At 48.4% G+C, this 13,244-nt stretch overlaps 1 protein-coding gene across 3 annotated transcripts in view; it reads left to right on the top strand.

Annotated features, from left to right (window-relative positions):
- LOC137411552 (signal transducing adapter molecule 1) overlaps window positions 1-11,623 on the top strand; it is a 94,021-nt gene extending 82,398 nt beyond the window's left edge. For all 3 annotated transcript variants that reach the window (XM_068096877.2, XM_068096874.2, XM_068096876.2), the window contains exons 10-14: window positions 2,077-2,164; window positions 7,349-7,403; window positions 9,505-9,655; window positions 9,753-9,880; window positions 10,236-11,623. In XM_068096877.2, the coding sequence (XP_067952978.1) occupies window positions 2,077-2,164; window positions 7,349-7,403; window positions 9,505-9,655; window positions 9,753-9,880; window positions 10,236-10,416 (603 nt within the window). In that variant the 3' untranslated portion in view covers window positions 10,417-11,623. The remainder of the gene's footprint in view (window positions 1-2,076; window positions 2,165-7,348; window positions 7,404-9,504; window positions 9,656-9,752; window positions 9,881-10,235) is intronic.
- Window positions 11,624-13,244: the final 1,621 nt, after the last annotated feature.

The raw sequence follows: 13,244 nt of genomic DNA on the forward strand, positions 1-13,244 counted from the left end.
CTACCTCCAACCACAAAAAAGTTATCACAAAATATAAACTTCAATTGTGAATCCCCAAAAAATGTATCCTTCAAATTTCCTCAAATTCATCCCAGAGGTACCTTATGATGTCAAGAAGCTTCCACATAAATTTTGTGATGGGCACTCCAATAGTTTCTGAGATATGAGCAACAATGTACATGTACGTATGGCATATAGGTTCGAAAATCAGCATTTGTAATGTATTATACAATCAATAAGTGAGTTCAAGTACACAGTGTTCACTAACCTGACTTAGGCTTTCAATTTCCTCTTCAATGCAGCAACAGCAGCACTTGTTTCTTTCTTGGAAATACAATATGTCCTTCCAGTTGCAGTGGTTGGTTCAACAGTAGTAAGCACATCCTGGTAGTCAATAGTGAGAGGGTCTGCTGGTTCCGGAAATGTATATGATGGGGATGGTCCATGTGGATGGAGGAACTTAACATCCACCTCATGCCTCTCTGGGGTATGTTCCATGACACATGCAACTCTGAGAATGGTGAGAATTCCTTGTTCTCTGACCAATAGACGCTTTGGATCACCTAGAGTCCTAGACCCTTTAGACCTTTACACCCCTTAGACATATTAGACCTGAAGACCCTTTAGACCCCTTTAGACACACATACAAACTTCTATAAGAGTCTTCTTGCAATATACAAACGATAGTTTCTTCTTCTTCTAATGCGCAATCTGCAGCCACGCAGAGGATGGGTGCTCTGCTAGGTTGAACATAAATTGCATATTGGGTCACTGAATTGGTTCACCAATCAAAACCTACTGTAGAAGCATATTGTTTTTTGTCAAAAGGTCAAAGCTCAAGGTCACATATAATCATCAATTTTCATCTTATTAACTTGAAATTTGAACAGGTTTGGCATATTGGGTCACAGACCCGGTTCACCAAAATCGGAACGATCGTTTTACCCTTCATGACATGTCAGCAGTTTCCATGACATCAATTTCACCCCCATTATAATCAAATGGGCCTTTTGTGATTTTATTTTTCTTAACATACCTCATTAATTTTTCAAAATATCAAATTTAAACTTGCATATCTTATTTGTACGTATGTGTAATATATATGAGGAACTTTTTATCAAACTCAGTCAAAGGTCAAGGTCAAGGCCATCTGAAACATATAAAACACCTATCAGGCCGCAATTAGAAAATGTATCAACCAAATCGTTATACGTAACATTCCATCATGTAAAACACGTGATAGGTCAAATTTTCAAAATGACCAAATTGCTGTTTCCATGGCAACTATTGTTTATTTGGATTTCATAAGTTACAGTATTGTGCTATGCATGACATCCTTCTTATTTGTTTGTTGGTCCGTGAGCAAGGAATCTCAAAAAGCTATGGACGGATTTGGCCGAAACTTGGTGGACAGGTTGGTTGTATAAAACCACCTTTAGAGGCCATTTTTCCCCGCAAGCGGGGGTTGGCCCTTTTTGGGGACCGTGGTTGTTGTTGTTGTTTTTTTTGGACAAATCGGACAAATCGACAAATCAAAAAAAGGACAAATCGATTCGAATTTGGTGAAGATCTGGATCTGAATCTGGATACTAGAATTTTTTAATTTTCACCTGATTGTTCACAATTGAGAAATAGGGCCAAAAACTATGTATAGCATGAAATCGCAAAAAGTTGTGGACGGATTATGACAAAACTTGGTGGGTGAGTTTGGTAGGTGACAAGAACAAGGCAATTGGAGTAGATTTTGATGAAGGTCCAGATGCAGATCCGACACGTCAGCGGGCTTCAAAACGTAAACTGTTCAGCCTGTTATTGACGAGTGCCGTTGTAGTTCTTTCTATTATGAAGCGTTTTTTTAACTCTCCAATGTCCTGGATACGTTGTTCTGTTGCACACCCACCCCGCGATCTTTACTCTTGCGCTCTCGGCTCTCCGTTAAAATCCAGTCGAGTGTAGTTGTCAATTACACGTCTGGTAAAGTTCAACGTGATTTGCTCTGTTGTGCATTTCCTGTAATCGTGATGTTGGTGTTTGAAGGCATCCTGAACTACGCTCCCGTTCACCCCGACCCTACAGGGTAAGATAGATCAGGTTTTGCAACTTTTGCAAAGTGCGGACCCCACCGATGGACAACCGGATGATCCAAACCTCCTGATGCTTGAAGGTTTGAACTTTGAACCCCGTTTTCGTTGTTTGAATGAATGAGGCACTGGGGAGCATGGTGATCCAACTTGGTGAAGATGCGGCAGCCCACGCGCTGTGTTATTAAGCAACTGTGGAATGTTAGAGATTTTAATGCTGTGGACTTGCTAGGGCAAACAAAGCTATTTTGGGCCTGTCAGAACATCGACGAAGTTGGAACTTGGCCAATGGTTATTTTTCCCTCAATGTGAATTGCAATACCGAGCATCCATCAATGGATGAGCTCCTAGCAAAGACCTCAATGCAAAGGTCTTGTAATGGAAATGTTCTTGTCGTGAACGCTTTCATTGAGTGTGTCTGAAACCGCTAAATGTCCCAAAGGAGGCCACATGGTCTCAAACATTCTTGGGTACACATTACATGCTGAGCTCGGGTTCGCTTTCCCTCGTCATAATCGTCCACCTCTGTTGTGGAGTTGGACAGCCATGATGGAATATGTGTCTCAGATCGCTTACTTGGTCCATAGTCGTGACCCTTGCCTCAAACGTTCTATCCTTTTGCACAATTTAAAACGTCACTTTGCAAATTAGGGGCATTGCTGTGCTGGGTTGCTCACCGTCTCACAAACTTGTTTTTCTTTCAAAGCAAGGACTCTGAAGAACTACCACTGCGGCCATTTGGAATCTGTACAATGATTGCTTTCTTGTACGTCGTTTGCTTTCCTCTATAGTGAGTCCGACACTGCTCAGGATAGTAAAGGGATAATGTAAGGTTTTTTCTTTGACATGAAGCAATAACGGCTACTGCTTCTTTTATGGTCCCAATTAATCCCACTTTCTTATGTGGTTGGCCGCATGGGGTTTTCCTACTGCACACCCTCAATCCCGAGCATTCTCTCTCTGCACCCCACCTCTCTTGCTTTCCTCTCCACCACGTCCTTCCATCTTGTTTTTGCTCTTTCCCTTTTCCTCCTGACCCCTGCATCCATATCAAAGGTCTGCCTGACCATATGCCCCAACGACCTCCTCTCTCCTAACCACCTGCCCCAACCACCACAATCTCCTCCCTCCTGACTACATGCCCCCAACCACCTCCTCCCTACTGACTACATGCCCCCAACCACATCCTCCCGACTGACTACATGCCCCCAACCACCTCCTCCCTCCTAACCAAATGCCCCAACCACCACCACCACCTCCTCCTTGTTGACGACATGCCCCCAACCACAACCACATCCTCCCTCCTGACCACATACCCCCAACCATCTTCTCCCTACGAACTACATTCCCCCAACCACCTCCACCCTACCGACCAAATGCCATCAACCATCTCCCCCCTCCTGACGACATGCCTCCCCAACCACGTCCTCTCTACTGACCAAATGCCCCTAACCATCTCCCCCCCTCCTGACCACATGCCCCCAACCATCTCCCCCCTCCTGACCACATGCCCACAACCATCTCCCCCCTCCTGACCACATGCCCCCAACCATCTCCCCCCTCCTGACTACATGCCCCCAACCATCTCCCCCCTCCTGGCTACATGCCCCCAACCATCTCCCCCCTCCTGACCACATACCCCCAACCATCTCCCCCCTCCTGACCACATGCCCCCACCCATCTCCTCCCTCCTGACCACATGCCCCCAACCATCTCCCCCCTCCTGACCACATGCCCCCAACCACCTCCTCCCTCCTAACCAAATGCCCCAACCACCACCACCACCTCCTCCTTGTTGACGACATGCCCCCAACCACAACCACATCCTCCCTCCTGACCACATACCCCCAACCATCTTCTCCCTACTAACTACATTCCCCCAACCACCTCCCCCCTCCTGACTGCATGCCCCCAACCATCTCCCCCCCCCCTCCTGACCACATGCCCCCAACCATCTCCCCCCTCCTGGCTACATGCCCCCAACCATCTCCCCCCTCCTGACCACATACCCCCAACCATCTCCCCCCTCCTGACCACATGCCCCCACCCATCTCCTCCCTCCTGACCACATGCCCCCAACCATCTCCCCCCTCCTGACCACATGCCCCCAACCACCTCCTCCCTCCTAACCAAATGCCCCAACCACCACCACCACCTCCTCCTTGTTGACGACATGCCCCCAACCACAACCACATCCTCCCTCCTGACCACATGCCCCCAACCATCTCCTCCCTCCTGACCACATGCCCCCAACCATCTCCTCTCCACCCTCCTGACCACATGCCCCCAACCATCTCCTCCCTCCTGACCACATGCCCCCAACTATCTCCCCCCTCCTGACCACATGCTCCCAACCATCTCCCCCCCCCCCCCCCTCCTGACCACATGCCCCCAACCATCTCCCCCCTCCTGACTACATGCCCCCAACCATCTCCCCCCCCCCCTCCTGACCACATGCCCCCAACCATCTCCTCCCTCCTGACCACATTCCCCCAACCATCTCCACCCTCCTGACCACATGCCCCCAACTATCTCCCCCCTCCTGACCACATGCTCCCAACCATCTCCTCCCTCCTGACCACATGCTCCCAACCATCTCCCCCCTCCTGACCACATGCCCCCAACCACCTCCTCCCTCCTAACCAAATGCCCCAACCACCACCACCACCTCCTCCTTGTTGACGACATGCCCCCAACCACAACCACATCCTCCCTCCTGACCACATACCCCCAACCATCTTCTCCCTACTAACTACATTCCCCCAACCACCTCCACCCTACCGACCAAATGCCACCAACCATCTCCCCCCTCCTGAACACATGCCCCCAACCATCTCCCCCCTCCTGACTGCATGCCCCCAACCATCTCCCCCCTCCTGACTACATGCCCGCAACCATCTCTCCCCTCCTGACTACATGCCCCCAACCATCTCCCCCCCTCCTCTTGACCACATGCCCCCAACCATCTCCCCCCCCCTCCTGACCACATGCCCCCAACCATCTCCTCCCTCCTGACCACATGCCCCCAACCATCTCCACCCTCCTGACCACATGCCCCCAACCATCTCCTCCCTCCTGACCACATGCCCCCAACTATCTCCCCCCTCCTGACCACATGCTCCCAACCATCTCCCCCCCCCCCTCCTGACCACATGCCCCCAAACATCTCCCCCCTCCTGACTACATGCCCCCAACCATCTCCCCCCCCCCCCTCCTGACCACATGCCCCCAACCATCTCCTCCCTCCTGACCACATTCCCCCAACCATCTCCACCCTCCTGACCACATGCCCCCAACCATCTCCTCCCTCCTGACCACATGCCCCCAACTATCTCCCCCCTCCTGACCACATGCTCCCAACCATCTCCTCCCTCCTGACCACATGCTCCCAACCATCTCCACCCTCCTGACCACATGCCCCCAACTTTCTCCACCCTCCTGACCACATGCTCCCAACCATCTCCTCCCTCCTGACCACATGCCCCCAACCATCTCCCCCCTCCTGACCACATGCCCCCAACCATCTCCCCCCTCCTGCCTGACCACATGCCCCCAACCATCTCCTCCCTCCTGACCACATGCCCCCAACCATCTCTCCCCTCCTGACCACATGCCCCCAACCATCTCTCCCCTCCTGACCACATGCCCCCAACCATCTCCTCCCTCCTGACCACATGCCCCCAACTATCTCCCCCCTCCTGACCACATGCTCCCAACCATCTCCTCCCTCCTGACCACATGCTCCCAACCATCTCCCCCCTCCTGACCACATGCCCCCAACCATCTCCCCCCTCCTGACCACATGACCCCAACCATCTCCCCCCTCCTGACCACATGCCCCCAACCATCTCCCCCCTCCTGCCTGACCACATGCCCCCAACCATCTCCTCCCTCCTGACCACATGCCCCCAACCATCTCTCCCCTCCTGACCACATGACCCCAACCATCTCCCCCCTCCTGACCACATGCCCCCAACCATCTCCCCCCTCCTGACCACATGCTCCCAACCATCTCCTCCCTCCTGACCACATGCCCCCAACCATCTCCCCCTCCTGACCACATGCCCCCAACCATCTCCTCCCTCCTGACCACATGCCCCCAACCATCTCCCCCCTCCTGACCACATGCCCCCAACTATCTCCACCCTCCTGACCACATGCTCCCAACCATCTCCTCCCTCCTGACCACATGCCCCCAACCATCTCCCCCCTCCTGACCACATTCCCCCAACCATCTCCACCCTCCTGACCACATGCCCCCAACCATCTCCTCCCTCCTGACCACATGCCCCCAACTATCTCCACCCTCCTGACCACATGCTCCCAACCATCTCCTCCCTCCTGACCACATGCCCCCAACCATCTCCCCCCTCCTGACCACATGCCCCCAACCATCTCCCCCCTCCTGCCTGACCACATGCCCCCAACCATCTCCTCCCTCCTGACCACATGCCCCCAACCATCTCTCCCCTCCTGACCACATGCCCCCAACCATCTCCTCCCTCCTGACCACATGCCCCAACCAACAAAGACAGGCCTTCAGTACATTTTCATTAGAGCGGAGGAGACTTTGCCTTGAGCGGTAACAGTGATTACTTCTTCTAACAGGGCACAGCTGCTGCTTTTAATGATCTCTGTCTCCCTCCAAATTAAATGAAGACTTGACATCACATTTACTACACATCTTCACTCTGCATTCATTACCAAGCCTACTTTGGAACATCTCATTGTGGAAGTGTCATTTGTGGAGTAACGTAATGATGTTTTTTAACCTTTGGTAATGAAGTGAGGGGCTGGTAGGATAACCTAGAGGCTGTACACTCACATCTGAGCTGCACAACCTGGGTTTGAATCTCGGCACAGCTATAAACTCCCACCTTGGTGTTTCGCATGAATGGCGAGGCATCGGTGTGTATGCCGTCACTTGGAAGAACATTAAGGCGGAGGACCTGTCTACCAGCACTGGTTGTTTATGGGTGTTAAAGATCCCAGAGCATCCTTCACAGAGAGCAGGCGAGTTATTGCCGGCACCATGAACAAATTACAATTTCCTGGACCATCAGCCGAGTATCCTGCATCGGAGCGGTGACCCGTCGAGGACTGTAACCCCAGTGAATAAACCGCTTTGGTAGAATCGACACACTGTGTTCTAAAACATGGTAATGAATGAATTGATTAATTAATGAAGTGCAGTTGTGGATACATGGAGGTAGAATTGTTTTTAAGGTAATGACCAAAATGCCACTTGTGTTTTGCCCTTTTTGCAGAGGCTTGCCAACAGATGGGACCATTGATTGATCAGAGACTGGAAGAAATAGACAGGTTTGCAAACACAAACACGCAACATCCCTTGCTTTGCACATTCAAGATTCGGGTTGGTAGATGAAGTCGGGTTATGAAAACTAGTGATTGAGTTTTAGATTTGCAAAAAAGGGAGTGTGGAACAAAAATAAAGCGGAAAATGAAATACTCCACTTCCAGCCTCGCCGCCATTTCTCCTTCAATCTAGCACACGGTGTTTTCACCCCTTAACTTATTTGGGTGCCCTACAAGGCAATAGATTTGTATCAAATCGTAACTAACGGCCTATCTATTTTTTACCCCCCTCCCGCCTTCCCATGCCTCCTCCGCCCAAGCCCTCTCCCTCCCACAGATCTTCCGATGTCCCTGTTCTCTGCTGTTGTACTTGTGTGCTTCCCTCTCTCTCCCCATCTTGTATCCCGCTCCCTTTATTGTATGTTTTGTGTGTCCTTTTCCGTTTTTTTTGTGATTGATGTTAGCTCTTACACACGAGCCTCGATCTTGTATACAAAAAATATATATAATAATAATAATAATATTTTGTACGTATGAAAAAATGTTAACATTTAGAACCCTCACCGCACCATCCCCATCCCCTCCTCACCCCCTTACCCCCACAATTGCCACCAGCTGACCCACCTCCACAACCACTTCTTCCCACAACCTTTAACTTCTACTAAACCTCTTCTCTCATTCCTCCTTTACTTTTCTCCATTTTTATTTAATCCCCTCCCTCTGCCACCCTCTCTTCCTTTCCTGTTTACAAAACATGATGGTCACCATCCACATCATAAACCTTTCTGATAGGAGGTACCAAGTTTTGCTTTCATTATATTGCGAGAAAAAAATGAGAATAATCTGTAATTTGGTGTGATATTTTGCATTGATCGAGAGGAATGATTGACGATGTAATTATTGTTGTTATCGGACTTAGAATTTATTACATACTTTATTATCATTATTTTGTCATATAATCGTTTAGTATTTCCAATGTTGGTTAAGTAAAGAGTAGAGGAATGTGAATTAGGTTGATAATCGTCGTAAAAATGGCATTTAACGATAAACTCACAATGGGTGAGGATCGGTCATCGTTGTTGGACAATGGCATGGCTGGGCAGGAATTCATCCATGCCAGTAGAACCATGCCCACACAAGCTGTGTCCCATGGTGACTGTGATTCGAGCCATGAGCAGCCATGTGATTGGCCTTTGAGAGGTAAATGGTGTGCCGAGTATGCTCGGCATAAAAGACAACTACTGACGGAGACATTACATCGACAGATAAGAGCAAAAAAGGAGAGATCAACTTGTGGCGCTCGGGCAGAGAGGTGAAAGAGCATGCCAAGGTAGAGACTTTTGTGAAGTTGCCTCACTGGGATTGCATCGCATTGTGTTGTGCTCGTGGGAAGGAGGGAGGAGTGGGTGGGAATTCTCCTTTCGAGACGAGGATTTTCTTGGAGGCTCGGTGTTCATTGGACACCGGCCTCAGTGGAGCCGAACTCAACCATCTGGAGCGGCGACCTTTGCTGCGGTGCCCTGTTTCTGCAAGTCTGTGAGCTTCTATCGGGCCAGATGATTCCCTGCAGCCAAGTTCAAGAGTTTCCCATGTGATGCTGACATTATCAATCTCAACCGGTTCGCTTTGAAAAGACACTAAACATAGCAACTTTTTTCAGCACCATTTGTGCTGCACCAATCTTGTAACATTGTCCGTGGGCACTGCTTCCTCATTTGGTACCCAATTACCTTTGTTATAACTGCCTCTACTGCTCATTCCACCATAAAGTTGACTATACACTGCTTCATTGTAAATTTGAGATACAATTGTCTCGACTGCTCACTGCACCATTAGGTTGATCATTATGTGCTTGATACAATATCTCAATTTGTCTGCATACTGTGCTGCCGTGGCTTCAGAATTCAGGTGTTGTGCCGACTCATTTTCATGAATTGTGTGTGTCTATATGCTTAGTTAGGGCTAGTTTTAAGGTAATTAGGGTAATGTGTGTAAATTGTAAATGAAGAGTTGGTTTTCCATCCCCAACATTGTGGCACGGGCCTGCCACCGTGTTTCTCCAATGCTCAATGCCAATATTGTACGGTACCTGCTCACCTGTATGCAGGAGACACTCCGAACTCTCGGACCTGAACCTGAAGGTAATGGAAGCAATGGATCTGTACAACCGGCTGATGAATGAAGCTCCAGCGTATGGTGCTTATGGCAAACCACAGCAGTACTACGTGTCCCATACTGCAGGCCTGTCTGGGATTCAGGTATGCGTGTGCTATCTATGTACTGACGCTTTATGCTTTAGATACCTGTTTAATAAGTGAGATTGTTTGGCGGATGGAATGTGGTTCGTATCTACAGGGTTATGCAGTGCAGGGCACCAGTCAGAGTGGGTACACAACAGCCCCAAGTGGGCAACCTTATAGCCTGCCGGTTGCAACTACACTTCCTGCAAACTCCACCTCATTGGCACAGCCATCATTCAGTGGGTGAGCAAATCAAAACGTTACAGCAAACAAAATGATTGGAGCTATACCGGTTAGCAAACATGTCGAAGGTAACATCAATTTATTCTTCGTTTTTTTTAGTGACAACTTGGATGACTTATTTTATGTTCATCTGCTCGTGGGGCTTGGCTTATGAATCTTGTCCCTTTGCACAATATCCACGGCATCGTGCTGTATTAATTACAACTACTTTACAATTCCAAGTAGCTTATTCGATACGAGCATGCAGTCAGAATGTAAGACATTGTTTAGAGATTCTGATACAGTATGTGGGCATGATGGTGGTGGTGGTATGGTATTACCATCCAATTCCCCTTTCTCCCTTTGTTTTTTGCAGTTCTGCATCCTTGCCTTATATGCCATCCGCGCCCGGTAGAACTGGGGAACAGGCCGGCTACGCGGTGAGCGGGACAGGAATGGTGGCGCAAGGCTATGGGCAGCCTGTGGCCATGCAGGGAGTAGTTGCTGAGAATCAGGGACTGTCGCAAGTACATTATGAGCAGCAACCGTTGCTGTAATACTGTGCTATTTAAGCACCCATCCCACCTCTGAGCCCCCGACACACATGCCAAAAGCAAAACATTGTTGTGCTCAGCAATTGCTTTGAAAAAGGAACATTTGAACAACACGTTATATCGGTACAGCGCCCATAACCACATGAATCACGTCCATACCTTCCATCCTCATTCTTTCAGAGTTCTATCTCTTGCGGAATTTGTGGTGATGGGTCTACCCACTCGTGCCGCTATCGGTCAGGTAGAATTGGCCGCTTTTTGCAATTAGAGTTGTGAAATTGCACAGCAGGTTGAGAAAGATTGCATCTCCCGTGAACCATACTGCGGGGCGCGTTCATCACGTTCTTGTTCCATTGGCGTTAACTCGTGTTTTCCTCTTCATTTCTCAGTCTTTTCGAAGGTTGAGCTACAGGTGGGAGAGGAATGGATTATTGCAGAAACTTGTTTGGCCTGAAAGCCGTTGGCCACGCGACTTCTGTAAGCAGCGGGTTTACAGTAAATATCATGTCTGAGGGTGATTTTACACTGAGTTATTGCATTGCTTTGTGTAATGTCATTGGGTTTTCTTTTGTTTTAATCGTGTTTAAACTAATTAAGGAATTGCTTGTGTACTTGGCATTTGCATACCTATAAGGAATGGTAACCAGCTCCTGGTTGCCGGAGCTCTGACAAGTTGACGTGACGGCTTTCACAAACCGGGACCATCCGAAGGCTTTTTTGGAGTGTTGGGATTTTTGGATAAAAGATATCTGTGTCTGCAACTCGTGCGGAATGTCGCGTCGACTCGCACCTCTCCCATGGGTGTTCACCACTTGGCAATCTGAGCACCGTACACGCAGATTTTGCTTCGGTCAGTGCAAATTGCACTGAATAATAAAAAGCGAATCGAAAGAAAAACAAAATCGATGATTATTGGTATTTCCATGAGGATGAATGTACATTTTATTGCTGAAATATTTCCATTCCCTCCATTTTCTTTTGATTGTATTTTTCTCTTCCAGACCTCACCATCCTCCCTCCTTCCCACCATCCCGCATCAGCAGCGATTGTTGTTGAGCGGTTCAGGTTTGTGCTGTAGTGGCTGCGTGTGGTCCGTTCAGTGCTCGCGCATGCACAGCAACTCACTAACTTTAAATTATATAAGTGGAATGTATGTACTTGGCTCATTCCTGCTGACATTGTAATAATAGAAATAAAATAATATCAAGTATCAAGTGTCCTGTGGTGCGTGCGTGGAAAGAATGTGCAGTATCGTGAGATTGTTGGATTGCGTAGGATTCGTTTCCGGCCAGCTACCACTTGTTGAGATTTTGCAAATGTGGCTGGAAAATAAATAATTGCACATCACTTTCAACTTCCCTGATGAGCTCGCTTGGCTGTGTAATACACTGTGTCCACATGATCGTGCGGAGAATCTGCTTGTTGCTACTTGCTAGCTCCTAAATGCTCGCCAACATTGAGCTGCTCTTTCATGTTTGGACAACTCCATTATCATGCGTATAATGTTCAACAATTAAGTTGAATAATGCTGAACTGAATCTTTGAACCTTCAAACTTGCTTTTTCTTGTAATCTCTCCTACTCTATGCTTGGTAAGTTCAAGTCTCATGTAATCTCAAGGTAAGTTCAAGTTCTGCCCTTCGTTCCTGGCCCACTTCGTATTTGTTGATATTATTCGTCTTACTCTTCCCCTTGCCATAGTGGTCCATAACAACACCCTAAGGTAACTGTACTGTTTTTGCTATTTTAATATTCATCCATTCTGTATCAATACAATTTGTTTTTCACAAGTCCTCCCTTCCTTTTGTCCTGATCTTTCACCCCCACCCTCATTCCCTCACCTTTTTGATTTGCCTTGTAACTTCTCTATATCGTGTACCCATCTAACCTTCGCCACCATACATGGCTGATTTTTTTTTTCATCCCTGTTATTAGATTATTTTAGAAGTTTTTTTAAAATTATTTATTATTATTTTACTATCTGCGAGGTGATGGTGGGCAGCAGACTTGAATACCTGTGTGGAAGAGCTCGCTACCATGGGCTTGTGAAGACGGATCCACAGGTGAACAAAGAGTTGTATGAAAGCGTAGGTTAGTGGTAGGGAGGGTAACAAGGGCAGGGTGGCTGGTAGAAGGTGTGCCACCTGGAGGGACATGGGAGTTGGATGGAGAGGTAAAAGAGCAGGAGGAGTGGGACCATAATAGATCCAGTGAAAACCAAAGGCCAACAACCTACCCTGCTGTCAGAAAGAAACAGATCCTTTATGTCCCTTGGTCTTCAAAAGCCCCTTATCCCTTTGGTGGGTTTACTTCTACATTTATGAATATATTCTGCTTTTGCTCTTTGAATGTGTTGTAAATTATATGCTTTACCCCCCCATGAATGTGATGCAATACTCTGCCTCCATGAATGTGATGCAATACTCTGCCTCCCCCCATCCAGGTCCATGAATGTGATGCACTACTCTGCCTCCCCCCATCCAGATCCATGAATGTGATGCAATACTCTGCCTCTCCCCTATCCCCATCCATGAATGTGATGCAATACTCTGCCTCCCCCTATCCCCGTCCATGAATGTGATGCAATACTCTGCCTCCCCCCTATCCCCGTCCATGAATGTGATGCAATACTCTGCTCTCCCTATCCCCGTCCATGAATGTGATGCAATACTCTGCCTCCCCCTATCCCCGTCCATGAATGTGATGCAATACTTTGCCTCCCCCCTATCCCCGTCCATGAATGTGATGCAATACTCTGCCTCCATGAACGTGGTGCAAATACGCTGCCCCTCTGAAGGTGGTGTAAATATTCTGCCTTTCACTGAAATATGC

Source organism: Myxine glutinosa, chromosome 7 (genome assembly GCF_964187855.1).
Source record: "Myxine glutinosa chromosome 7, kmMyxGlut1.1, whole genome shotgun sequence".
NCBI lineage: Eukaryota > Metazoa > Chordata > Myxini > Myxiniformes > Myxinidae > Myxine > Myxine glutinosa.